General features: G+C 40.0%; 2 protein-coding genes and 1 long non-coding RNA gene across 4 annotated transcripts in view; 1 reads left to right on the top strand and 2 right to left on the bottom strand.

The window, feature by feature from the left end:
• The window catches only part of LOC144082292 (neurite extension and migration factor-like), a 61495-nt gene extending 60543 nt beyond the window's left edge, over positions 1 to 952 (bottom strand). For both annotated transcript variants that reach the window (XM_077609338.1, XM_077609339.1), the window contains exon 1: positions 418 to 952. The gene's annotated coding sequence lies outside the window, so the exon portion shown is untranslated. The remainder of the gene's footprint in view (positions 1 to 417) is intronic.
• Positions 42 to 2685, top strand: LOC144082295 (uncharacterized). The gene is made up of 3 exons (XR_013303218.1): positions 42 to 121; positions 198 to 507; positions 919 to 2685. It is a non-coding gene; the product is annotated as an uncharacterized LOC144082295 (long non-coding RNA).
• An 8306-nt stretch (positions 2686 to 10991) lies between these two features.
• On the bottom strand, positions 10992 to 27545 carry LOC144082762 (iron-sulfur clusters transporter ABCB7, mitochondrial-like). Its single transcript, XM_077610160.1, has 16 exons — positions 27356 to 27545; positions 26238 to 26321; positions 26077 to 26154; positions 25130 to 25249; positions 24289 to 24421; positions 22434 to 22702; positions 21772 to 21860; positions 21562 to 21649; positions 19348 to 19522; positions 19041 to 19198; positions 17127 to 17290; positions 16862 to 16991; positions 15908 to 16079; positions 14661 to 14764; positions 14110 to 14217; positions 10992 to 12291 (listed from the first exon to the last, which is right to left on the bottom strand). Exons 1-16 carry the CDS (start codon positions 27539 to 27541, stop codon positions 12073 to 12075), a joined length of 2277 nt encoding a protein of 758 aa, XP_077466286.1. The 5' UTR covers positions 27542 to 27545; the 3' UTR covers positions 10992 to 12072.
• Between the last annotated feature and the right edge of the window lie 204 nt (positions 27546 to 27749).

Here is a 27749-nt window from a genome sequence, read left to right as displayed (position 1 = left end):
ATCATTCATTACTAGGGACTATGTGTGTCTTGTTCGTTTAGGGAGTCTGAGGGAGAGGGGAGGGGGCAAATTTAAAATGACGGCTCACCCTGAAAATACAACAACAGGGTTTCCCAAAGAGGTGCGTCTTTTTCTGCCCAAATGCAACATAATAACGCCTAGGTACAAAGTCAGTCTTTTTGTGTTTACTTTTTCAGGAAAGAGGTAATAGATTTATAAATACGAGCGGGCTATACGACAGCTGTCCCAAGGAAGCTGCTACTACACCGCATGCTCCCTTGGAATAAAAAAAAAATGTCTGATGCGGGTGGTGAAAGCAAGGATGGCTTTGCTGTCGGTGTAGAAAGCAAACACCTCGTTTCAGAAAAACGCATCAGCGACGGTTATGGTAAAAAGAAGGAAGGTTTCACCGCCTACCTTCGGATCGTCAGCGCCCCGAAAAACTGCGTCTTTCCCCGTGCGTCGCAATCGGATCCTCCGCAAGAGCTTCGGACGGAATGTGAGAAGGTGCGTCTTCTTTGCTCCCAAATGCAAACGCGTCCCCCCTGCATGTCCCCCACCCAAGAGCTCCGGCCGGCCAGCCTGCTTTGCCTGCTTGCTCGCTCCAGCAGCCAGCAGCAGCAGCAGCAGCAGCAGCAGCAGCAGTCGGAGTAGCGGTGGTCGGTGGCAATAGCCCGGGCCTCCCTCCGCTAAGCAGGTGGACGCGCCTCTCAGTGATGGAGACGCGGCGACTCTCCTCTAGCGCGCCGCTCCATGCTACGCCGCGATTCGTATTCCGGAAAGAGGCGCTTGCAAAGCGGCTGGGCGCGTCCCAACTCCCGCCCGCCTACTGTTTAGGAGATGCTTGATGTTGCCATTGTCATGGTTCTTTTTTTTCCTCTTCTTTTTTGTCCCTCTCCCCTCTTCTTCTTTTTGCAGCTGGACCTCTCCCCCTCCTTGCAGTCAGCTCACCCCTCCTTTTCTTCCACGTCCTCCTCCTCCCCTCCTCCTCTTCCCCTCCTCCCCCTTTTTCTCCGAGCCTTCTGGATCCGACCTATGAGCGCGCGCGGGCGGCCGACGCAGGGCCACGCACCGCCCGACGGAGGAGCAGAGCAAATCAGGTATAGGCCACTCCAGATAGGACTGTATCATAACAGGGCGAGTGCAAGCGCATGAATAGTCATGAATAATGAACAGGCTGCCAGTGTGTACTGCCACTGATCCACGTCGTGATGGGCCCACTAGTGACACTTGTGTAGCTTCTGTTTGTGTTGCTTTGGCAAAAGCTACTGCTTGTAATATAAACGTACCATCAAATGAGATGAGATGCGTGAAAAGTGTAAGGTAATGATGTTAAGTTTAAGTGACACTGTTCATTCATTCATTTTCTGAACCGCTTAACCTCGCAAAGGTCTCGGGGGTGCTGGAGCTTATCCCAGCTAAGTGACAGCCTGATTCGGTGGGGAGCCAATCGCAGGGCACAAGAAGACGGATAACCATTCACGTTCACGCTCATACCTTGGGGCAATTTAGACTGTTCAACCAGCCTACCAATCATGTTTTGGGGGTACACGGTCGATTGGTCGGCGGTCTTTTGGTCACCCGGAAGGTAAGTGATAATTACCATTTAAATCATTGCTCAAATTCCCTAAATACAAACTCCGAATTACTATTTAGTCATACTTAATGCCCTATTAATTATTATGCTAAAGAAAAGCTCCAAATTTCCCAGACTTGTATTGTTTTTTGTTGGAGAACTTGTTAAGACCCTGACTGACGTAGCTTCTTAAAGGGACAACGCATGTACATACAAAATCTTATACACTCACAAACGTCGGCTCAGTGAAACTGCTCATGGCCACAGTGGGGGTCCAGGTCGGTCCACCTGTCTGGAGTTTCCATGTTCTCCCGGGCCTGTGTGGGTTTTCTCTGGGTACTCCAGTTTCCTCCCACATTCCAAAGACATGCATGGTAGGCTGATTGGACACTCTAAATTGCCTCTAGATATGGGTGTGAGTACAAATGGTAGTCCATCTGGGATAAATACATACAGGGTGTCCCCGCCTCTGGCCCAAAGTCAGCTGGGATAGGCTCTAGCACCCCTCGCGACCTTAGTGAGGATAAAGAGGTTCCAGAAAATGAATGAAATTAATGTTTGTTTCATTCTTCCTGGCAGAATGTATTTAGTTCAGAAGCACATAAGTTTTTACAATCGCAAACAGTCTTTTAAGGTAATGCCATCGCATTACAATCCAGATTTGACCATTTACGCAAGTTTTTTTCCCAGAAGTTGAATTGCTGGTGTGTTTGGTATATTCTTTTGTTGCAGAATTCATTTGTGCTTAACCTTGAGTTTAAATCTATAGTTCATTTAATCACATCCAAGCCCTGAAGAAGTAAAGAAGCCTCAGATATTTCCACTATCAGCACTATGTTTGATTTTCAATATGAAGTTATTTTTCTGACATATACATAACAATAGGAAAAAGGTTTCCTTTTATCACGCCATTCCAAAGCATTTTGAAAAAAAAATCCTTGAGAATCCATGAAATATGTTTGCTTTTGCAAATGTAAAAAAAAACATTTATTAATGGTTTTAGTAAGCCTTGGTTTTCACTTTAGAACTCTACTATTCATGTTATTTAGCCGAGTCTCTTTTTTCTATTGAGTTTTCAACACTAACCGACCTGCATTTTTCTACATTGGTTTCTTTGCTCAGTATTTGTTAAAGTTGTCGCTTTTAGGGAAATATTTGCATGGTAACCACGTTTTCTGTGTTTATGGATGATGGCTCTCATCATGGTTTGTTAGCATTCAATTGTGGCTTCTAATCTTTTAAAGGCATTTCGTGATTCAAAAGGGGTCTTAAATTATTATCACTATACCATATCTAGAATTTTTCAGGGTCCGGTGTTTGAATTAAAATCTTTCAACTTAATACTTCAGCGATAGCTTTGTGTTTATTTAATGATACGTAAATAGGAGGAAGAAGAAAGGAAGTAAGGGTGGATGAACAGAAATGTATTTTAACCAATAACTCGATTTCATACCTATGCAGACATGTGGAGGAGCCGTAATAGCCTCCAATGAAGCCTGCGGATATTTTTGGTTCACTGACAATTAATTAATCAAAAGTAAGCACGCACAATGGTGCTTGTCTTAATTGAACGTGTCTTCACTGTGATCATGCACACAGGCAAATACAATTTATTTCCTTCTGACACAAACATACCTTTAAAACTATTTCAAAAATAGCTCTGAAGTTTGCTTCCTTTACACCTTTCTTGCTACAGTAATCATAAATTAACCAATTAACCAATGTTAACCAATCTTTTTTTCGCCAAATTACACTTGCAGCAACTTCTTTCTAAGAAAAATTGTAAAACTGTACACTGGCTCCACTTAAATGTTTAAAACCGCATACAATTTTGTGATTGGAACTTTTTTTTGTTGCTACGGTGTGGTTTATTACTTAAATTCAGTTCAGTTGCATTAGTATTTTACTTTGCGGGGTAAGCATATGCTTTAGAATGAGTAAATACATCATCCAAACCATATTTTATAATAACAGACCATTAATTGTTCTCCCAAACTTTTACACACTTTACACAGAGTTAATGCAAATTTGACCCTGGCATCAATTTATCAACTATTATAAATGTGCAGAGCATCAGTTTGTCCAAAATAAAGATTCCTGGACTGGAAATAATGACACATTGTTTTTCTGAGCAACAAAATCACTAACAAGCTGTCCTAACGCAACGCCCACACAGCTGTCTAACGTCACTCCACTGGACTGAAATTACTTTTACTCCAGTGCCAGATTTCACACATTGTTTCGGCTAACTTCTTCCTTACTACATAAATATAACATTTCTATGCTGCCAAGTGAGGCGGTGATCAGTTCTGTTTTTTTTTTACCAAGCAAAGATCAAAAGATGCGCTCAATGAAACCAGTGAAACGATGCCGACAATCTGCTATATAGGGAGACCATGTAAAAATCATTATTTTACCCTTCCTAACAAGCTTAAAAAACACAAAGTTATTAAAATACACTATTTAAAATGTTCTTTTGCACTCACTCTTTTGGTTTTATGTAGTTCTGCAAATAGTATGAGGAAAGCGTGTTTGCCTCAAGCTGCTTTTACTCTGTGTTCAAGTTCATTGTAAAACAGGTATTTAACAGTAGAGGAATGAGAAATAGAAGCACTACATTTAAACACGACAATGTCATACCTGTCAACCTCTGCCGATAACTGCCCTTATAAATGATTATGATTCCCCTTACAAACCCCAAAAAACCTTACAAACACCGTACGAGTCGTACGGTGTTTGTAAGGTTTTTTTGGGGTTTGTAAGGGGAATCATAATCATTGACGGTAATATGTAATAATGCTAATATGTAACGTGAAAAGCCGTAGATAGGTTAAAAAAAACAAATTATGAACATTATTGCAGTTTTGCTGACATCCATCTTATCCCAAAAGTACCACCTAACCCTAACCACAAAATACAAAATAATAATGCTCACAAACGGGCTCATTTCGGATGACCCTAAACCCTTGCGTAAGAAATTGAGGATAAAACGCAAGTAGAAAATAAGGGATCGTGACGCTCACTAAGATCGAGAGTCGCGTGAAATGTACTACAAGTTATGTAAAATCAACTCTACTTGCTAAGTAGGTAATATCTGATTAAAACAGGCCTGAGCCTAAATTAAATTTGACACCCAGAAGTGATAGTAATGATGTCATCTGGGTATAAACCCTGGAGCTGCTCCGTAGATGGTGAATAATGGAGCAGCTCCCATGAGAAAAGCAACAGCTCTCGTGATGTGACAATTTCATTGAGACTCACCAGCTGGTGGACTTAAATATACATTGAAGGGTCAAAAGCTTTATGACTATCCTCACTATTTCTCTTTTTTTGTCATTGGTTGTTTACATTATCCAAGCTTTTACAGACACTGTTATGGACAATATTCATTCATTTTCTATACTGCTTATCCTCAGAAGGGTCGAGAGGGTGCTGGAGCTTATCCCAGGGCATTATTGGCAGTAACCGGGAATACCTCGAATTAAGACTCATGCTTATACTCATACAGAGAGGCGATTGAGAGTTCAACCAGACTACCATGCATGTTTTTGGGATGTGAGGGAAAAAAAGTTGAGGACCCAAGGAAAACCCACTCTGGGACGGGGAGAGCATGCAAAGTCCACATAGAAAGAGCGGAAGTCTTGATCTCAGAACTGTGAGGTGGACGTGCTAACCACTTGATCACAATACCGACCCTGGAAATTATTTAGGATCTCTAAGTTAAATAATAATTGAGTAAACGATGTAATCAAATAAATGAACAAGAAGAAAACGGAGAAATACACTTTTATAACACTGCTATCAACAGTAATTTGCTCTGAGTGAGCTTTTGCATGTAATTATAGATTGATTTCCTGTCGGTTCACTCATTTACCCTTCAAAATAGGTGGAAATTTGTGTAGTCACGTACAAGATAAAGAAAGCTTGAATATTTTGCATTACATATTGCAAATAGCTAAAAAAAATAACTTCAATGCGACAAGTACAACTTCAAATTCCTAATGGCAGATGAACAAAATGTAAAATAAATACACAACTGTGTTACAGGTATAAAGGATGGCCTCCACAAGCGTTTTACTTTGTTCAGCTAGCTTTTCACTGAATTGCGACAAAAAAATGGTCATATATGTCGATTTCAAAGAAAATGCTGCATCATTTTGTGGGGGGAGGAGGGGATCTTCTAATCCCACTTTCTATGCTTTTGGATTTGTTTTTTGATAAGATTGGAATACAGGTAAAGCAGTCAAGCTTTAGTAGAGGAACCGATGTCAGAGTCCTTTTAGCCTATCACCCATTCTCCATGGCATTCAGTTGTTGATAAAAATTCATAACAGCAAGTGAGAGCCACGGTTCAGTCTAACACTGCAAACACCAACGTCATCAAACTTCTGCTGTAGCCAGGGTAATACGATAGAGCGGCTGTTGAAGTTCAGCAAACTCACTGCTTCCGCAATGTCATCATATTGGGCCAATTTTAAACTTTTCATAAGAGTGAGCTGGGACAAAGTTGAAGGACTGCCAATCACAAACCCAGACAGCAATTTCTTTCTTAGAACTGACATTTTTAAAGCAAAGGTTTCATTCCAGGCGAGTTTCCAATCAATGAAAGTTGTCAGAGTGTGTAATAATGTTTCAGGAGAGCTAAAAATATGGAATATTTTTTTCTTTACATAAAGAAATAACTGTACCATATCTGTATTTAATACAGTCATATATAAATATACAATAACACATTAAATTTACAACAGCATGAAATATTTATCCATAGACAACTCACACTGACACGCTGGATAACGATACCATTACCAAGTTTGCTGCTACTGTATGTGTATAAAGCAGTGGCGGTCCGTGCATTTTCTCGTAGCGCCTTCAACGGGTAAAATCCACTTCCTAGCAGCATTTAATGATTAAATACAAATACTGGAGCTTTTCAGACATTACAACCGGGCCGGGGGATGATTTTCCCGGGAAAAGACAGTGATGGACGTCAATGGCGAAACGGCAAAAATTGCACTAAAATGGGGTAAAATCCACTTCCTAGCAGCATTTAGTGATTAAATACAAACACTGGAGCTTAAATACAAACACTGGAGCTTAAATACAAACACTGGAGCTTTTCAGATATCAGAACTGGGCCGACAATTGAAATATTATTTAGGAATATAGCCATATTTTACTAACCAAACATCCTTTTTAACTGTACACAATATTCATCCTCCTTTCTTTCTTCCTTCTTTTCTATCGCCATCGAAGCTAATGCTGACAGTCGAGCCTGTCCTGTCGTATTTCTGGCATAGTCCGTCTTAAAAATGGCTTTAAATCAACACAATATATTTGCTTGTGCAGCTTGCTACAGATACAGTTTGGTAGCTCTGGCTAATCACTAGCCAATCATAGTTGGTGAAAGCGATGACGTATCCCTACGCCTGCGACGAGGGAATGACGTATCCCTACGCCTGCGACAAGGCATTGTTTGTTTTGCCAACTCGAAATCTGATTGGTTAAAGCAACAGTCTTATCGACGCTTGTTTAATGCAGCAGAGCCTGCAGAACTGATTGTGAAGGCCTTGAGGCAGATTTCTGACCCTGGCAACAAATAATGGCTGAAATGTGATTGGTTAAATGCTTCAATATGAAAAGACACATCTGGAAGCAGTGCAACCAGTGGGAAAAGCAATGAAAGGAAGCTAAAAGACAATTTGGAATTATTTAGTATTGATGGACAAAAATATAATTTATGATTCAGATATTTCTTAGGCCAGCAGAGAAGGCCTTGAAGGCCCTGACGGCCCGCCACTGGAAGGTAGGAAACATTCATGGGGTGGCCACAGAGTATTAAACATCTAAAGGATAATTTTGACATTTTTTGATGATTTTGACAGGGGTGGGGGGGTTACCCATGAGTTAGAATTTTGATACATGTTTTGTTATTTTGGGGGAGAAAGTAACTTAAGGACAATGTGTTCTTGGAAGCAGTCCAATCAAAAGACGGGATAAAATATTTACCCCAAAAAAATTGGACTTCAAACAGCAGTACCAGGTGGCAATTCTTACATTCTCAAATGAAATGCGTGCTGTCATAAACTATTCATGACATTTTTGAAATGGCTCTGCATAGTAACTTGAAGGACAGGGTGTCTTTTAAGCGACCAGAGAAAATAAAAAAATGGAGGCGGGGCATTTTTGCCAGAAAAATGTTAAAAGTGAAAAATTGTTGTTCAATGTTTTTTTTATCAATTAGGACACTAAAACGAACCTACATCAACAAAATATTTGCCATTGGAGCTGACTCTTTATCGGCTTTAGGAAAACTATCCTCACGTGCACGTCAGTGTGTGAATATTCATTCTTATACTGACCAGGAGGATTGAGGATCATGCACAAGGATTGCGCACATAAATTTACACTCCCACACAAAACGGAGGAAATAACTACATCTTCTGTGAGGCACTGATGCATATTTATCACGGCTGAGACGCCCTTGGCCACATGGGCCTACGAGTTGCACCAAGGAGGGATGGTGCGAGCTGGCTGTCTGGTGTGGAGGATCGCCTCCCACTTTTAGCATAAGAGATGGCACGGGAGACTTCAGTGACAGACGATGAACGGGGTTGCGAATGAGCATCACATCGCTCTTAACAGGTATGAAAAGCGCTGGCGTGCAGATCTAAAATTGTGATTGTAATTTGAATTGTATCAACATTTGATTATTTTTATATACAAAAGCCTTATTTTCTCACAACTGGTCTTAAGATTGGAAAACTGAAGTACAGTTTAGAGCAAGGGTGTCAGACTCGGGACAACTGGATTAAAATCCCTGAATATTCAGTTTTTATAGATCTAAAACAATGTTTATTTAAAAAAAAAATTAAATTTATTTTATTTTACAAAATGATTTTTGAACTAAAAACACAGAAAAAATGGATTAAAAATTATGATTATTGATTTAAAAGGGGGGAAATCAGGAAATTTAATATACATCTATACTCTTCATTTTAATTTGATCCTAAAACAGAAAGTCGGCACTCATGATTTACTTTCCCGGGCCACACAAAATGATGCGGCGGGCCAGATGTGGCCCCCGCGCTGCTACTTTGACACGTGGTTTAGAGCAAAGAAGTTTTTTTTTAAATCGATCATTTCGATCCCCTCAAAATGATGCGATTTGGCTTGATTTCTAGTCACGTGATGTGATTTGGAACAACGGTAATCATTTGTATTTTTGTTTTTAAAAAATATATCACAAGTTTTGTATACATTTGCACTTCCTAGTTTGTTTGAAATGGTAATACAGATCAAATTTACTGTTAGCCTAATTACCCGCTACGGTCATACACTTACCTTTCCTGCTCGCCATTCTTCTTGTCCTGTCTGTCAGCGTGTCTTCCTCACAGGTATATTGCACTTGGTTAAATAAAGGAGGGACCTTAATGTGATTGACACATGCCGGTGGGAGCCCTGGATTGTTGATGTAGAAAACCCTGGAAATTCGCAAACCACTTATTTTTAACTCCTGGTTTTAAAATGAGGGGCAAACAACAAACCTAATGCACTATTATTAATTGTTTTTGTCTAAAAGAGTCCCCTTGTCCAACAATGCTATATAAGTATTATAGATGGCCTTTAAGGAGAAGGTTTTGCAACAATATATATCTATATAATCATTCTGTCTGTTCCCTTAAAGGGAACAGGCACACCTAAATGGTCATGCCAGATGATAATAATTTTTGATAACTTTTCTGATGTGAATTAGTGGAGAAAATGCAGCTATTCCACAATTTAAAATGGATCTATCTTGCAATTTGTTAAAGATAGTCACGTTTAAAATCATGCTCAAGCACGATGACTTGAGGCATGCCATAAACTTCATCCATATCTCGCTCTTAGTTGTAACAGATTTAATGTTTGTTATCAACATGGCACTTGGGAAGATGTGTATTTTTTTTAGGTGTCATATGGTGTGAAAAGTTTGAGGACCATTACATGAGTGTTATATTGGCAGAAAGATGTGTTCAAGTGGAGGCTATCATCTCTTCTCTACACCACAATTTGGTAAATGTCTCCTGCAGGAGAAGGTCACAATGCATGAATGAGGGTCTGGCACCCCCGCTGTGGTACACATTAAGGATGTTATGAGATGCCTTAGTGTCGCTGTAGCGGCCATAACTATACATGTTGGACAGAGCTGGCTTCCTCATTACCTTGCAAATAAATGAAGACAAACATCTCAGGGCAGGAAATAAGGGCTGTGAAAAAAAAAAACCTAGAAATCAAACGCCACACTGACTAGCTTTCCTAACATCAGAGTTTCAATGTGTTGCGTCCTTGAGCAAATCAAACAAAAACCTGAGCAGATCATAGTGAATGACTGCTCACTGAATAATTAGCGTGTCACCTTTAAGGGGCAGCCACACTGTTAGGAGTCGCTAATGAAGTGTCTCATACTCTTTTCCTGGGTTATATTAGAAGGACGCCATTACCATCAACTCATGCGCCTGGGCATCTAACGCATGAAAGGAGAGCCATCCAGACAGTAATCATGCACTTGATTTCCTTTTAAGGGAGACTTTATCAAAGTCGACTTTCATCTGCCTCGAGGTGGCGGAGGGCTTATCATGCTTAAGATGACATTTCACTTGAATGTTACTTTTTATTACTTTCATTTATTAGAGGATTTACGAACTCCACATGCTAGGCATCACCTTGCGACAATACCAATAAATCAATCGATCCGTCTTGATAGAGGATACATTCGATCCGTTTGTTTTCTCTTAGAAATATTTTCATGTCAATGTTGAATTTAAACATTTGGGGGGGAAAAAGGCTTGTTTCAATTGGGGGCAGGTTAGATCTTTTTGTATGGTGCTTTTCAACAGTTCAATTAAGGAAAACTGTAAAACAAACCACAAAGAAACATACGGATTGTGCATTAAAATACAATAATGTACAGTGGTACCTCGACCTACGATCAGCTCGTGGTATGACAAAAAATTCGATTGGATAATTCGCCTGCGATACGATCAAAATTTCGAGATGCGACCAAGCCAGGTGGCCATGACATGAGGCTTTTAATCATTTACTTTTATGACTACCCACTATCTTAATGCAAAATTCTAATAGAAGACCATCATGTATATTCCATTGTAAATTACAGCAAAATATGCCAAATCCAAGTTCCCATTTTTTGAGTTTACCATGCACACCACGACATGTTTTTACAGCTATCAGCCTCACTTTTCTAATGCTTTGATGAAACAATAAATCTTAAGGTTTGAATTGCAACAGAAACAAATCATTAAATGTTTGTCTTACCACCATTGTGTCAAGAGCAAATTGCAAAGCAATTATACACATTTCATGGAAAAGTACCAGACAGTTATTGTCATCACAGAACAAGTAATCAAACACAACAAGATGGGTTCATAAAAGAAAATCTTTCCATTTTATTAATAGAAACAAGACAATCAGGGATTCAAGCAAAATGTGCGTATCACAAACAAAACAGCCCTCGGAAAATGAGGACATACATGTCAGGTATTTAAATATTAACATTGACGTAAAACTTTCAACATTTTCTGATCAATTCGCATAATTGCCTGCAGTTAAAATGACAAACACGACTCTCGTCAAAATAGCTGCATCAAGGCTCGACCATATTACTGCAAAATGTTCCCAGAGGAGGTCTCGCAACGTTGGCTCACACTGTGGTGAGAACCATTCATCATTCATTCATTAGACGCTCATCGTCGTTCCTGCAGTGTTATTTTTACACCGATGCATCTGTGACATTCTGTTAATTCGCTCGGGAGGCAGTTTTGTAAGCTCATGACTCTCAACATTCACCTGTAATTGACGCATTGAGGGGGACAATTGGAATTCTTTGAAATTTCACCCAAGCCTGTGACATTTGAGGCATAACTGTGCATGAAGACTAAGTTCCATTTGAAGATACAGGTCTGAATTCTCGCCATGTATAAATATATATTCAGACACCCTCATTAAAAAAAAGACGAGTTAAATTAATCTAAAAAATAATCTCTGAAATCAAGCCGTCCATAGCGTGCCAGTATGAAAACATACGTGCATCAATAGATGGAATCTGTTTTGAGTGAGACGAAAGATGTCAAAGAATCAGGATAGATTGAGAACAGAGATGAGGAAGTGGTTGTGACCATGTTGTTGAGCAGATGTCTAGATTGCACGTATGTGATACACAAGGTCTCTTCTTCTTGGCTTTATCTGAAGAAACTGACATATAGCTCTGGACGTCATCCATTGCCTGTGCAGCTCCTTCGCTTGGCCAGCGAGAGCTTTTATTGAAATGAGAAGGAGAAGCGGGAGGAAAAGGAAGCATGGCCGCACCACCAGGCTTGGCAGTGATGCATAATGGGGCCGCATCCCCCCACTTTCTCCTCCTCAAATACCAAGCAGACTGGGGACTCCAGCCCGGGCCATCTGTGTTGGGACGGTGACGAGAGTTGGAGATGACAGCTTTCTCAGCAGGAGCAGTTCCCACAGCCTTTCACACTGTTGAGGATCTCCTCCTGCAGTTTCTTCCTCTCTTCCTCCTTCTGGGAGAGGCGCTCCGGCGGCGACTTTCTGGGCATCTTATTGGCATTCAGGGTTTTGCTGTTCTGGGTGTTCCACAGGTCGGCATACAAGCTGCCCGGCATGCCGATGAGCGTTTCGTGGTTGCCACGTTCTTTCACTTTACCCTACCCAGTCAGGACAAGACAGGGACACCAACAAAACAAAAAAAGAAACCCATGTTTGGCCAAAACAAAATGGCTGACAACACACGCAATCTCAAAAATATGCTCTAACGGGTACAGATTTAATAATAATCTCTTTATGACCACCAACACTGACCACATACTCTACAGAATGCCAGCTCCCCCCTTCTAGGATCCCTTACGCCTCCTGAACAACTGTTGCATTTTCTCACACAAAAACACTGACTCACAAACACATACACACACACGCACGTACGCACGCACACATACAGTACGCACGCCTCCCACACAGCTCAACACAAACGAAGGCACCCCCTTCCCCCAGCTCCCATGAGCATGCAGAGGTGTCGGTATTATCTTTAGTGAGCCCGAGATAAGCATGTGACCGCTCGCCCGCTTTTTAATGAGCACCCCGGGCGGTCCTCTGCCAGCGACACCTGAAAACTCCATGGCGACATCACACACAAAACATGCCTCCTTGCCACGACCCTCTGATCCCCGCCATCTGACTCTGGAAACACGGTTAGCGCACATGCTCTCTCACGGGGAGCTGTTCAAAATGAGGCCCTCATTTCATCTGCGCTGGGAAAATGTCACTTGACTGCGAATACCTTTCATATTGATGCTCTTCTACTAAGACCACAAGTGATTCCAAGCACTACATATGCATGTCGCAGTACTTTTTTTCTTTTGACTTGACTGTTCCTTGAAAATCCGGGTTATAGAGAGAGGAATCCATAGTATCAACACTGGCTGATGGGTAGAAGGGAGGAGGGATTCTCCGATAAACCAAGAGAGATCACCACAATGGTGAACGGAGGGCAGGAGGTAGCGACCAAGGAGCACTTAAGTAACTCACTTTTGTTCTGGAAATTATCTCACCAGTGATGCAAATTTTTATACATTTTTATACGCCAAAAGCACATAGCTCTCACAGCCTCTGCATCTTTTCCACCCACCTATCAGGAGCAATGCTAAGTATTGATTTACTTATCATATTTTTTTAATTTTACAGTACCCCGTAATGTATGTAATCTATATATTTTTTAAAAAACTACAATTTTCTAGGGGAAATAAAAGGTCTGTATTATTTTACCCCATTTTTTTTTTTAAATATTACATTTGAAATCTTAATTTTGTTATCGTGATATTTTTTCTTAATGTTATTCCGTGAAAAACTGACATTGACTAATGCCAATTGGGATTTTGATGATTGGATTCCAGTCAACACAAAATGATGGTGGAACAGAAGAAGTTTCTGCGGACTTGGTTAGTTCATAAGATCACTGATCAAAACAATCTGTGAACTGTGGGATAGGCACTGTAATTAATGTGTTTCCCCCAAAAAATGTTGACGTGCACAATATCTCCCCGTGGAATATAGTAAGTGTTTAAAATAAACTGTTAAATTCTCAATATTAGCAGCGATAATAGGGAGAAGGTCATGTAAGTGTCAAAGTCATGCAAGATGTGCTAATTGGACCGATTCTTAATCTAACATTTGTAAAGTCTTGTAGTTACAGTTAACTTTTTTTCACTGACCTATCCTGCTTTCTGTTTACTTATTCGGATGAAAGTTCTGTCCATATAAAGGAATTGTTTGCGTGCCTTTTTGAAGCATATTTTTGCTAAAAAACTATGCCATCATGAGATCTTAACCTAGTCAAGCCGTAGCCATCTCCTGTCATGGCAGCAATTGTGATAATGATTCACCAATTTACTTTTTAAACTTATTGTTCAGTTGAAATGAAAAACTAACACTAATAGGAAAGGGAGTTAAGAAAATAAGTGAAGATGTACCTCACTAAGCACAATGATCTCGTCGGCGTCTACGACAGTGGAAAGCCGGTGAGCAATGAACACTGACGTCCTTTGTTTCACCATCTCCTTCATTGCGCTCAAGATATTCTGAAAGGGCAAGCATCATTTTTTTCTGTTTAGTAACCTGATAGGTTTCCAAGAACCAACACATGAAAAGAAACCCGAGATGCAATTATTTCACAAAAACCACAAGAGGGTATTAGCTCATCTTATATGTTAATTCGGAAACACACACAGCGAAAGTAAATCTTAATTAACATGATCTACGGTGTTGTTCTTCACCCTCCAAAGCAGAAATGGTGCGCTGAACTTTCTCATTAAATGTAACATTTACACAGACTGGGGGTTGAGGGGGGGGTTAAAGCCGTGCTGGAGCTTAAAGAAGAGGAAACAGCGGCAGGTGGCAAGGGGGAATAAGTGCAGTGGTGTGTGAATGAGGGGGGGGATGTCACAGTCATGCAGAATTATCACGTGAACCTTTGGCAGGTGACTGAGTGGGTGTTTGTTCTGTTAAATATGTATGCCTGCACCTCTTCTGTGATGGAGTCCAGAGACGAAGTGGCCTCATCATACAGGAGAATGGGCGTATTTTTCAGTATCGCACGGGCGATGGCGACACGCTGCTTCTCCCCGCCTGAAACCAAACAATGGATGCCATGAAACAATGCAAGCAGACCTCAGCGGGTAGGTACGGAATAAGGAGTGAAAGGTCCCCCCCTGCCCTCATTGGATAATCACCTCAAGCAGAGTAAAAACGCACCGCAGCAACCATTCAGCATGACGGGTACAAGAAGACTTTTATTTAATTGTGAAGAAAAATCGGCAGGATACTTTGGCTCTGTTTCTGACTCAGCCTTTGTTACATGCAAGCTGTGTGTGGCCTTTTGAATATAAGCGACTTTTAGAGACATTATAAAACACCGTCAGCAATAGGGGATGTCAAAGACGTTAGAAGCCCAGACGGCCGCCGCGGTGTTGTTCACTTTGTTAAACTAAAATAGATAATAATAATTCACTACATGTGAAAATGGAAAGAAAATTGCACATGGAATAGGAGTTTAGTGCACACATAGGTGTCAAACTAATGGGCTGGGGTCAGATCATGTTTCTCGCCAGAATATTTTCCAGTCATTAATGAAAGAACGAGAACTCCCAAAAAAAAGAGAGAATATGTATAAAGAGGCAAAGAGCCGAAACCAAACTAGTACCCCCCCAAAACAAATGAATTGTACAAAATGTCTTTGTATTAATATTAAAAAGGAACAAACATATCTAAGCCAAAACATGATTAATGAATTATTTAGTGTTGGGTCTCTCAATTCTTTTGAAAAGTGCAAGTGTGAAACTTTAATGTAAAAATGAATGTCTTTTAAAAACCATGTTAAATTGAACTAATTAATAAGAAAGATAGGAAGGTCATACACTTGGGGAAAAAAGCATTCTGTTAGCAGCCCGCCCGATCGCAGTGAGCATGTCCTTGTTTTTAGCAATTATCTTTAAAGATGCATGACTTCAATTTTCAAGGACTTTAAGAACAAATTATAATTGATTTTTAAGGTAGTATTGTCAAAAATGTGTACTGTAACATTGAACTATATTATTACATCAGATTTCAAAGTAATATCTGGATAATGTAACATAATGACAGATATATTTATGGGGAATTTTTGGCACATTTTCACTCCTAACTGTTTTTTATAACATTAGATTTTTCAAGTGAGAGGCAGTTTTAATGGAACATATAAAAAAAATAAAAATAAACAGTGGTGCAGCATACCTGACAGCTTGAGGCCTCGCTCGCCAACTTGTGTGTCATAACCATGTGGCATCCTGAGGATGGCGTCATGGATGCCGGCAAGACGAGCTACACGGTAAACATCTTCCGGTGTCGCGTTGATGTTCCCATACTGTAGGTTGTAGAAGATGGTATTGTGGAACAGGACGGCATCCTGACAGCAGTGAAAAGATGATAATAATAAAAAAAGGAAATCTCACAATGTTGTTACTGTTGCAGGGATGGGAAGACAAAAAGTGCAAATGCAGAGAAGCGACAAAGGTAGGAGGGAGAAAAAGTAGTATACAAATGACAAAAACATTGCACCATCTGTTCAGATTAGTTCCTGAACACATTGCATGCAAAATTAAGTGGAATTGAAATGGATTCTTGAATGTTAACATGTATAAAAGAAGACAAAAATACCTCTTGAAAGTGTAAGTCAGACTTAAAGACCATAAATGTGTAATTAGGGGGTTGTTTTCACATTCAATTCATCATCCATACTGGATTATATTTGCTAAAAATCTGTAAAAACTGTGAAAAATATAATGTTGAACTATTTTTCTCTTCAGTTGCCTGGATGTTTTGGGGGAGGCTGAAACAGCACCCAAATGAGGATGCATTTGGGTTTAAGATTTGAGTTACCCCTTCCCCACTGAATAAGAATTTGAGATCCCAGAATAAATCTCCATCACCACCGTATAATTTGTCACATTAGCTACCATTGTTTCCATAGTGCATGTCGATAGGACTTCTAGGGTGTTTTCAAGTCTCATTTTATCTACCGTAATTGGCAATTTTGTTAATCATTCAAATTTGGCAGGGTGCTAAAAAGCACTTTTCTGCTTTATGCGGTGCCAAATTTACAATCCAATGTTTCCACCAAAGAAACTTTAAGTGGAGTGCATATTGATAAATCCAATGTTCTTTGTGTTTCACTGATTCAATGCAGACCTGCGGTACGATCCCCAAAGCCTTCCTCAAGCTCTCCAGGCTAACGTCTCTGATGTTCTGGCCTCCGATGTAGATGTTTCCCCGCTGGGGCTCATAAAAGCGGAACAGCAGTCGCACAATTGTGCTCTTCCTGAAAGCAGAAATGGGACCAATCATCAGCAGCGGCATTCTTAATGCTCCAACTGATGACAGCGGGTGGAGATTGTCAGCGAATGCAGTTGTCGGACATCCATAAAGGTTTGAGCGTGTATTCCTGCTGGCTTACCCGGAACCACTGCCCCCGACTATGGCCACCTTCTTCCCAGCAGGTACCTCGAATGTCACCCCATTCAGAACTTTCTGGCCTTCAAGGTACTCAAAATATACATCTTCAAAGCGAATGGTGGACTCCAGTGGTGTGACACTTAAAGGTGGGGCCAAATTCTTCTCCTGAATAAAATCACAAAATTCATTGGAAGTGAAATAGATTTCTCACTCGGAATTTCCCGACACCAATTGCCTTCAGATCTGATCTGATTATTTTTGTTAAAATTTTTCAATACCGATGCAATATCAAGTATATTCTTAGACGGTTAAAAATCAGGCAAAAAAAGTGATGCAACCAGTACAGTATGCACATGATTTACTTTCGTGGGCCACACAAAATGACGTAGCCGGCCGTATCTGATGCTTAAACGTGTGCATTAGACATACTTTTTTCGACAACTCCATTCAACAACTTGCAAAGATGGATAATGGTGAGGAAAATCAAAAGATTTAAGTGGTCTTTTAAAAAAAAATTAATAGACTTTTTGGCGTTTTAGAGATGACTGACAGATCAATACGTGTGGAAACCTTCGGCACACAATGGGCTCAGCTCTCAGCATAGCATTGATATAAAGTCAAGGTCAGTTGCCAATAAAGCTCTGTCCTCACACAGAGACTGAAAGGCTCTTCTGCACAAACTATTAGCAACATAATCATCCAAAAGCCTGTAGTAAAAATGCACGCTCTTTTTCTTTCCAAAAAAAGTCAGAGCTGTTCGGAGCAAGATTGCGGATAGAATGAACATGAATGACGGCACAATCACTCTCTGCCAATTAATACAAACAACTCACAGTCCATTAGGACAAACAAATTAAGATGTCGGCCCTTCCACGTGAAGGAAAGCAAAAATGTATTTTGTAGAATAGTTAAAGGGGTGGGGTGGATTATTTTAAGTACTTAATTAAAGTGTTCAAAAGAATGCATTATGCGCTCAGTCAATAATGGCCTGCTGGGCTGTGCCATTCTCTGAGGAATCACAATTAAAATAAATAATGCAATTACAGCCTAGACACTTCCGTGGCACTGAGACACGGAGAGCAGGCAGCGGGGACACATCTGCACTAAAGTGGACGCCTCGACTGCGAGATGGGCTGTCAAGATGTTGAAAATAACTGACGGCCACTCAGGCGGGAGGGGAAAAAAAAGGGTGTGCACTTTTAAATGAAATCTGCATTGATGGTGCTTGAATGGTAAACATCTATGTATTTTAAGTGCATTTGCAACGTGCCAGGATTGCAAGTGGACAAAAATGGAGAATGTACGCAGGCTCCTAAATGCTTTTCTGAGATCAATTGTAAGTAGTTCTGAAGAACTTACAAAAGGACTGCCCAAGTCCATTCAAGATCTTTCCGCAGTGGTTCATTGTTTTGTACGATCTTTTTATCTATCCCAATTTTTGATTGCACAATTGTGCGACCGGGTGGGGAAAAAAATCAAGATAGATAGTATGAATGTACTAATATTATCCCACAATTAAAATAAGATCAGTGAAGTCACGTCTGCCAAGGTAGAAGAGTGCTTAGCACATCCATCTTAGAATTCTGTTAAAATTCTGGCTGTGGCATTCATCTGTGGACTTGACATGCTTTCCTCATTGTTGTAGATTATCTGCCAGGGATATTTGGTTTCCCTCCACATGCATAGCAAATTCATTTCATACAAAGCGGGACAAAAGAGTAGTCACAGTACAGAATATTTCTTTCTAAAAGTTTTCTTCCTCATGACAGAAAAACTCGAGGACTTTGTGTAGAGTATTTAGCTTGACTGTATAAAAGCAGAGACCTGAAAAGAAAATTGAGGGATACAAAAAAAATCTCATCTAAATAAAATTGGCAATGTAGAGGAAAAATGTCAAGCTGACACAGTTATTTACCTTGATGTTGGTGTCAATACTGAGCAGTGTGAAAAGTGTGTGCATGTCTATAAGAGCCTGCCGGGTCTCTCTGTACACTGTGCCCAGAAAGTTTAGAGGGAGGGAGAGCTGGAAGAGCAGGCCGTTCACCATCACCAGGTCACCCACCGTCATCGAACCTACATGGCAGCAGCACCGATAAATCACAAAATATTCTACCTCTTAGAAATGAATATCATAAGCATAGGAGAAAAGAACTCTGAAACAACATAAGCACACTCAAATTGGAAATTGGCAATATGATGAAAATGACCACAGTATGACCCACCTGCTGCAATGCCCTTGCTAGCCAGCACCATGATTCCGGTGAGACCGACACTGAAGATGGCGCTCTGGCCAAAGTTGAGCATTGCAAGTGTGGACGTGGTTTTTAATGAGGATGACTCGTAGCTTTTCAGAAAGGAATCATACTTCTCGGCTTCGTAGTGCTCGTTGTTGAAGTACTAGTATGAAAAACAAAGAGTTGGAAATATTTGTAAATTAAAAGGGACAACGATAGTGTGGGAGAAATTGTGGTTACGGTTGGAGGTTTAGGAACAATAGAATGCGCTCTAAGTAGTCTCTGGGTCTCAGTTGGCCTAGTCTCTAAAGTGCTTCTTGTTTCTATCTAGATAACCTTCGCATTCAAATGAAAAAGTCTAATGTAACAGAAGAAATTCCACATCTAAAGAAAAAAGCTTTAGTCAAGTCCAATAATCAAAGAGTAACAACTCTAAATATATGATTTGCAAATTAAAGACAAATTACATCATCCCCTTTTTTCCTCTCAAACTCTGGACATACATTAATGGGGGCTTAACATCTCCCAACAGAGAACCTCTTAAGTGCTGATCCACACGAGCAGTATTAATTTTGATGGAATCTTACAGCTATCACCTTAGGTCGATTCTTCAAGAATCTGCTACAAGCAAATTTCTTAAATACAGTAATAAAAATGCTAAAAAGCTATTATGACAAGTTCCCTTCTGCACTCTCCCACCAATTACCTACAAATTGACAATCATTGCATTTGTTTAGTTGCACTGTTGTTTTTTCCGCTAAGGAAAAGTGGGCGATTTGCTTTATAGCTACCGACTGTGTAGCTACGGACATGGCATAACTGATAAAATGGGCAAAAGTGGGGGACCTGAGGGTGCTGCGGGGGGTAGCGAGAGAAAAAAAAATGTGGTGCATGAAGAACAAATGCAAGCAGCGGCGAGAAGGCACCATGTTCAGGGTTCTCATCCAGCCCTTTGTGAAAGTGGAACGGATTTTTGAGTGGGTGGAGATCTAATTACATATGCACTCACAGCTCTGAGTGATGCTAAATTCAGCCACATTGACACAGATGATACAAAATAACAGAACAAAATGTAAAAGGAAAACAGTATGCATAAAACAACAGCAAAAGGAAACAACATGGATACCCAAATATATCCGGAGGAATGAACGAGAATCCTAAGGAGCCCGCTTGAGAGGTGATTGGTTTGTGTATGTACAAATATACTGAAGATGGATGTCATTCCCAAAGTTTATTTTTAATTATAAATGAATAATGAATGTTGAAGCATTCTCATTTAAAATGCTGTTGTTTCCGAGCGCTTGAACGCATCCCTGTGTTAGAAGGGTGGCGGTAACTAGTAGTGGGACAGTTTAAGATGGTGTTGCATGTCATGATAAGTGCTGTAATGTGGCTAATATCCCATAAACAGCAATCAATCATCACCAGAAATGTAGATTCATCTAATCAAGCTTACTACAACCTCTGGAGATATCATAAAGATTGCATCTACATTCCAGTTTTAGGGACATTATGCAATTGTTTTTTATTAAGCGCTTTCCCAATAGAGAGAAAAAAACGTTCCAAAAAATGTCTGGAAAAAAAATGATAAATTATTGATCAATGGTAATTAAAACGTGCATGAGCAGATCTACGCAATCCAACTTCAGCCTTTGAAAATATCACAACAATGACAGGAATATTTATTTTATGTACATTTTTTAAACGATTTTAGACCGTGTTGTTTCAATCATGTTCCACTTGTGAAGAGTATTGTTCGTGAACTTACAAATAGCAGCGCTCAGTGTGAAACCTGAGTTATCCAACACACACATACACAAAATTATTTAATAGAAAATAAGGATATTATTACGCAAATTAATAGTCGTTTTGAAGTTCATGTCTGGAATATGGACACCAACAAACTGGGGAAGCACATAATTCATAGAGAGACAAACATATAGAAGGGTGATTGAGGGAGTTCACTACATATATACGGGAGAAATTACTTGCTTAATATAGTATTACATTTTCATAATTCTCAATCGTATGAGCAACATATGGTATCTAAGGAAAAAAAATGGTGGGTGAAATTGATACTGCCAGCTAAAAAAAGTGAGAAGAAAAAGATAAATACAAAGAGGAAGGAATCAGGAGGAACTGAAAATAGGGTTGAGGTGCATAGGTGCGCGTGTATGTGTATACGTGTATATGTGATCTCACCTTAACTGTCTCGTAATTAAGGAGAGAGTCAATAGCTGCATTGCCTGCTTCGTTGTCGGCTTTGTTCATTTCTATGCGAAAACGAGTTCTGTGTGGAAAAAGTACATGGCCATTTTGCCGGTGTAGCATTGGTAAAAGTAATCATCATGTAAATTAATTGATATAAATCTGCACTCATTAGCATGGTTGTGCTATAACTTATTAACATACCTCCACTGCGTCATAAGAATGGTAAAAGCTGTGTATGCGCCTAATGTGCCCAAGGCCATGGCTGTGAATTCTCCACCAAACCTGTAGAACTGCATGGGGAAAAAAGAAGGTAGAGACAAACCGTTTCATAATTTACAACTTAACATGCCCATGTAACAGAGTCAATGAAGAACTTCAGCCCTTCAGGCTGCAATGCTGGTGTCACCACAACTCCACTATGAAATAGAATATTACAAATAGCCGAGAAACTACAAGAACTAATTGTACTAATGCTTTCGCTATTTGAGCAATGAAGTCTGTCCTCATTACATCTATAAGCTGACATTATGGTTGTGGGTAATAATAAGGCAAAGCTACAGATGAAAAGGTCCTTTAGTCCCCAAGTGTGTGCGTGTGCATAGGCATACACTAGAGGACATTTAACTGCAACAAAGCTTCAGGCTTCTAGACTGGTGCTAATGGGCTACAGGTTGACTACCCTAAGGAAAATGAGGATTCATCTAATGAAAATGAGACATCCTAGAATTAATATCCTGACTATTTGCTGCGAAGTATGGCAATGTGATATAAAGTGCAGATCTACACAAAGAAGTTACATTGAGAATAGCTTTTTGATAGTATTTGACTTAAAGCCCAAAGAAACAGCCCAAAACAAATCTCACCAGGATGGCACTAACGAGTCCCATCTCAAAGAATGTTGGGCCCAGATTGAAGATGAGAGCACTCAGGACAAATGAGATGCCTCGGGTGCCACGGTCGATGGCCTTGGACAGTGCTCCTGTTTGGCGGCTAAGATGGAAGCTCAGATCCAGATTGTGCAAGTGGAGAAAGACGTTCTTGGCGATGCGACGGATAGAGCTCTGGGCCACCTTGCCGAACGTCATGTTCCGAAGCTCGTTAAAGAAAGCGGCACATGCCCTTGACAAACCATCTGAGACAAGCAAAGAAGAGAAGTTGAAATTGAAACAGGGTTGGCTTTTGTCATAAACAAAAAAAAAATCAGTACCTCTGCTCAACAAAAGGAGACAATAAAAACAAAATGCAAAAAATGGAAAACAAGTTTAAAAAAAAAATTAAGTACATAAAGTGCAAAACTTAGTTTAAAAATATTTTGACATTTATATTTGTTATATATTATCAATTTGTGCTGTCAGCAAAGTATTGACTACACGTAGAAACTCTTTCATTGACTGCTCTATTGAATAACTTGTTACTAGATAACTCAATTTATTATACGAATCATTTGCAATTAAAAATAAACTCAAATTAATCAATAAAACAGATCCATTTTATCTCCACTGACTACCAGATGGCGGTCATTTGGGATTCAGGGTACTGTAGTTACAATTTAAAGCCCTGGCCCACACTGACCAACTCAAAAACTAAGGAAACAGGTCAAAAACCTTCGTTTTGTTCCGACTAATGTTTTTCATAAATGAACTTATTGGATCAGACGATTGCTGCCGTCCATACCCCCCACTACAAATGATCAATCAAAGCCAATCATCAAAGTCTAAATAGATTTTTAGGCCTCTTGCTATCATTGGCAATGAAGGATTTAATACAGTAGTGACAAAATAAGACATCTAGGGAAAAGTCATTGTCACAAATATGCAGTGTCGGAATTTGAATGGCACCTTGTGCTCTTAGGGTGATTTCACAATACATAGCTTGTCTTATGGGATCAGAGAAGGGTAGTAATTTCTCTGTCTGCCCATTTTCGTGGGGTAGTAATGTGGCGTTAAATAGAAATGCTCATCAAATGAACAATGTGTCCACATCTGACAAAGGAGGGTGAAGACTGGCCAGCATTTCAGCCAAATTACACACCTTGCCAGAAAAACGAGCCCAGAATGTTGCATGAGGGGTGCACAAAACACAATTCCATTGAGGAAGAGGGTTCCGTATATTGTTCCTTGTGATCCTAATTCCTCCTGTCTGGAATCTTGTTCATGTGCACCAATTATTCACCAAGCACTGAGCAAGCCCTAAATGGGCTCATTAAAATAAGTGGCTACAGGGCTGAGTGTATAAAAGCTGATCTCACTCAAGTGTGGAGAGACTTGCAGTAGTCGTATGCCACTATTTTCCTTATGTAGTATTTATGCTTTTCATGAGCACCTAAGGAAAAAAAAAGACCCCCACCTTACCCCTAATTATATTCAAGGAGAAGGTGTATGAAGGATTGGCAGAGAATGAAGCACAATTGGCCTCTGTCAAAAAGCCAACATAAGGTAAAAATAGAAGTGCCTATGTTTGCTTTAGACAAAAAAATGATGGACCTCCCTGTATGCCTGGACAAGTAATGCATTGAAGATTAGCAGTATGTACAGTATATGACCAATATATAGGTGAACTTGAAAATACAAATGTGATGGGGGGAAAAAAAAGTCAGGATTTGTGGCACAGCATTCATGTGATAGTGTCGCCAAAGGTCAGCCCAGAGATAATAGGCAGTCTCATCATGCCCTCTGATGAGCACGGCACCTGCTAGTGCAACATAAGTCAGAAACTCACAGCCAATCAGCATGGCCGTTGCCATGGTAGCCACAGTGCTTGCCGCATCGTTCAGGTTCAGCATGTGTCCCGACATCTGGTTAAGCTCGTCCACTGCATACTTAAACATGAAGGGAACTGTCACATTGGTGATCTGGGAATGAGGAGGAGAGAAGAAAACAATTCAAAACAAAACCCCCCAACATGTAGGCAGCCCTGAGTAGTATTTTTATTATCAAACTATTTAAGGTGAGGTGAGTCCAAGTTTAATGACAAACGTTACGGTCATGATGGCTGTCCATAAAACTTAATCAAGGAGAAAGTCTGATCATCAAATATATTAAAAGAATAGCACCATCATGTACAATTGTAGTACTCCAAGGAATAACATCGCTGTCTAAATGTAATTCTACTTATTTGCCACATTGCTCAAAATGTCTTTTTATCCCCTGATAGGGCACTCAATTAACTTATTCGATGCCTAATATGGATCAAGACAACCGATGTATTTTGACATAGACAGAATAATCGCGTTAAAAAAAAAACTTAGAAAGCAAAAACGTGCATTGAATGAAAACAATGACATTCACATTAAAAGCTCTTATGCAGTAACATTTGCCCCCTACTGTTTCTTACTTGAAAAACACATGGCCATGGTAAAACTAAAACAATAAATGTCTCCATCTCCAAGTATGTATTTTTTTGTGCGCCTAAGACAGAAGCTGTAAAACAGCTGCATCAAAACAAAAGGAATGTAGTGTACATTCCTTTTCTATTACATAGCAGTGCATCTTGAATTGATTTCATATTTTACAATGTGAAAATTTCACATATTGTACATTTCCTTTTTTTTTTTTTATACCTTGGCTGCAGCAAGCAAGCCCAGAGAGATGACAACACGGGCCCGTAGGTCAGGTCTGTCCTTTGGCCACACGTAAGAAAGCATGGCAGACAGAATCGAAGCTGTGTTTACTTCTTTTAACTGTGGAGAAAAAAAAGAACATTCCCTCATTTCGATTGACAACAAGAAATTTAAAATATCACACAAGATGGACCTTTAATATATGATTTTGAAACAGTACAGTGGAGCATGCAAAATCAAACAACCCTAAAGTGATTGACTAGACTTACTTAATATTAGCTTTATTACACTGTGGTTAACTTCCTCCTTGAATGAACACCTGATAATGTTAACTCTTACATATGCTCCCATGCTGTTAGACTTCACATTCACATGGAATATTTAATGTCAACCTGGGGTCCCTTGAGGACTCTAAAACGAATCAGTAAGCAGAGCTGCCCTGTCTAAGAAACACCTGGGCTGTCATCTCATCTGATAGTAGGGCACCCACTCCTGCCAGCAAGTCTATTTCCCAAGAACGAAGCACACACCTGCCACAGGGACTCCCCAGGGCCAAAGTTGATGCATTAATTCCTCTAATCCATTCAATATGGAAGCTCCGCATTGTGCCCGGCTGTACGGCAGTAAATTAATGACCTTGTTCTGAACATCTGCCTTTGACCAAATTCAATTAAGCAATATATGACACTGCAAAGAGAGGATTTACACCTACTGCAATTGTGTCGCCGTCTGTGGAATACAGAGCTCAGGCACGACTGTGCACACAGAATTGAGGATAGCACATTTTTGGGCCACATTTTATGATACAAGATAATCAAATAAAAAAAAATGCAGGACAATAGGGGCATCTAAATTATACGGAAAATAGCAATCTGTTGGTCGGGGTGAATTACAAAAAAAAATTGTGAGCAAATTGAGATAGACTCGGGAACAACTTTAGTTCTCACCACATTTTTGGGGTCTGCAGAAAGATTTCCTCCAGCATTCCCGTGCCAGCATGTTCGTTTGTCTATTGCCTGTAAATGCTGTGGAATAGTTTGCGTCAAAATAGACATGAACCTTACACATTCAAAGTACATTGATTTTACTTCTTCTCATCGCTACTTACTTTTGCTGCCTCCAAAATGCGCCGACTGCTTTCAGTTGTGTTTGTTTTCCATGTGCTTGTTCGTGAGTGTGGCAGGCTGCACAGCTGAAACACATTTTTTATGTTTATTTTGTGGCATGACTGCCTTGATAAAAAGCTCATTCTCATTAAATGAAACCACATCTGCCTCACTATTCTTTGAATCGAAGTGCTGGCCTTCCTGTGTGATTTTTATTGTAGTTATTACAGCTTAATTCCAACTTTTTAAATTACTTATTTATGTTTTTACTGGGAAAAACGCACTTTGTGGAGTAGCACCACCAATTTCGTTTCAATAAAGGCTTTTGATTGATTGCAAATGAGCATTTGCGAGCAAAAGCAAGCATAAAGACATATGAATGCAAATCAGAATAAAATTCAGATTGCGACTCAGTTTATGCATATAATTACAAAATATTCTGTCTTGATCTTAAATTAATCAAGTACTATTTGGGCGTTTTGGCATGTAACAAATGGATTTGCATCATTTCAAACTGCTGCCTTCATATCAAAACTGAAACAGATTGTATTCAACTTTCACTTTCAAACTGAGTTACACTTTTAACACCTTGGACCTTTGCCTTTCATCAACAATGACAGAAGGGGGAAAAACGAGGGTCAATAAACCCCCCACCCGGCCCACGGGTGAGACAAACACCCTTATCAAACATTTAATGACTGGGCTGTATGTTTCCAACACGTGACGCAAGACTTTACATGAGTTACCAAAATCAGGCGATCAACAGTATTGAAAAACCGGTCGGTTTTGCTATTCAGCTGTCAAAGAAAAACACAATTACATAACGTCAAATCAGAACGATATAAATGTTACAATTTAGTTCTTGACTGAAAACGTGTCTTCTACTGCAGTTCCAAGTTAGCACTTAGCTAGTAGTCTTTGTACTCACCTCCGATTTGCATGACAGCACCAGCACATAAATGCACACGTGTATACAATAATATGTCCGTTATTACTTCTATTTACGTGTTAAGATCAGAAGACATGGACAACTTATTCCATCTCTGTCCTTGCTTGGTGGCTGTCACCCTAAAAAGCACCTTGTAGTACTCTTCAACTCATCACCCCCTCGATAACTTACCAGATAAGAAGTTTGACGGGTGGATTTCGTCCCATTTTCACCCTGGCTTCTACTCCATACGTGGTACGAGCTTGTCTTATGGAGAACAAACATCAGTTTTCGTCTGTGGACGTGTAAGCCGCATTTTAGTGACACCAACAGTGGCGCCATGTTGCAACTGTGAGGGAAGGTGCACGGCGTGCGCATACCGGCCGGCTACATCATTTCCGATTTGGTTACCCCTCATTCACTAAGAGATATCATAAACACACGGAGAGAGATGGCTGATCCTTGATGTGAGTAAAGACAAGCATGCTCGCTTATCGGCCGTTTTGCATCGGGCCATTGAACAAACATTACATTACAGCTAATGGAGCGTGCACATGGAAATCGCTAGGAATTGTTCACTTTGCAA

The sequence above is a fragment of the Stigmatopora argus genome, chromosome 9, assembly GCF_051989625.1.
Source record: "Stigmatopora argus isolate UIUO_Sarg chromosome 9, RoL_Sarg_1.0, whole genome shotgun sequence".
NCBI lineage: Eukaryota > Metazoa > Chordata > Actinopteri > Syngnathiformes > Syngnathidae > Stigmatopora > Stigmatopora argus.
This window is presented reverse-complemented; position numbering and strand designations above follow the sequence as displayed.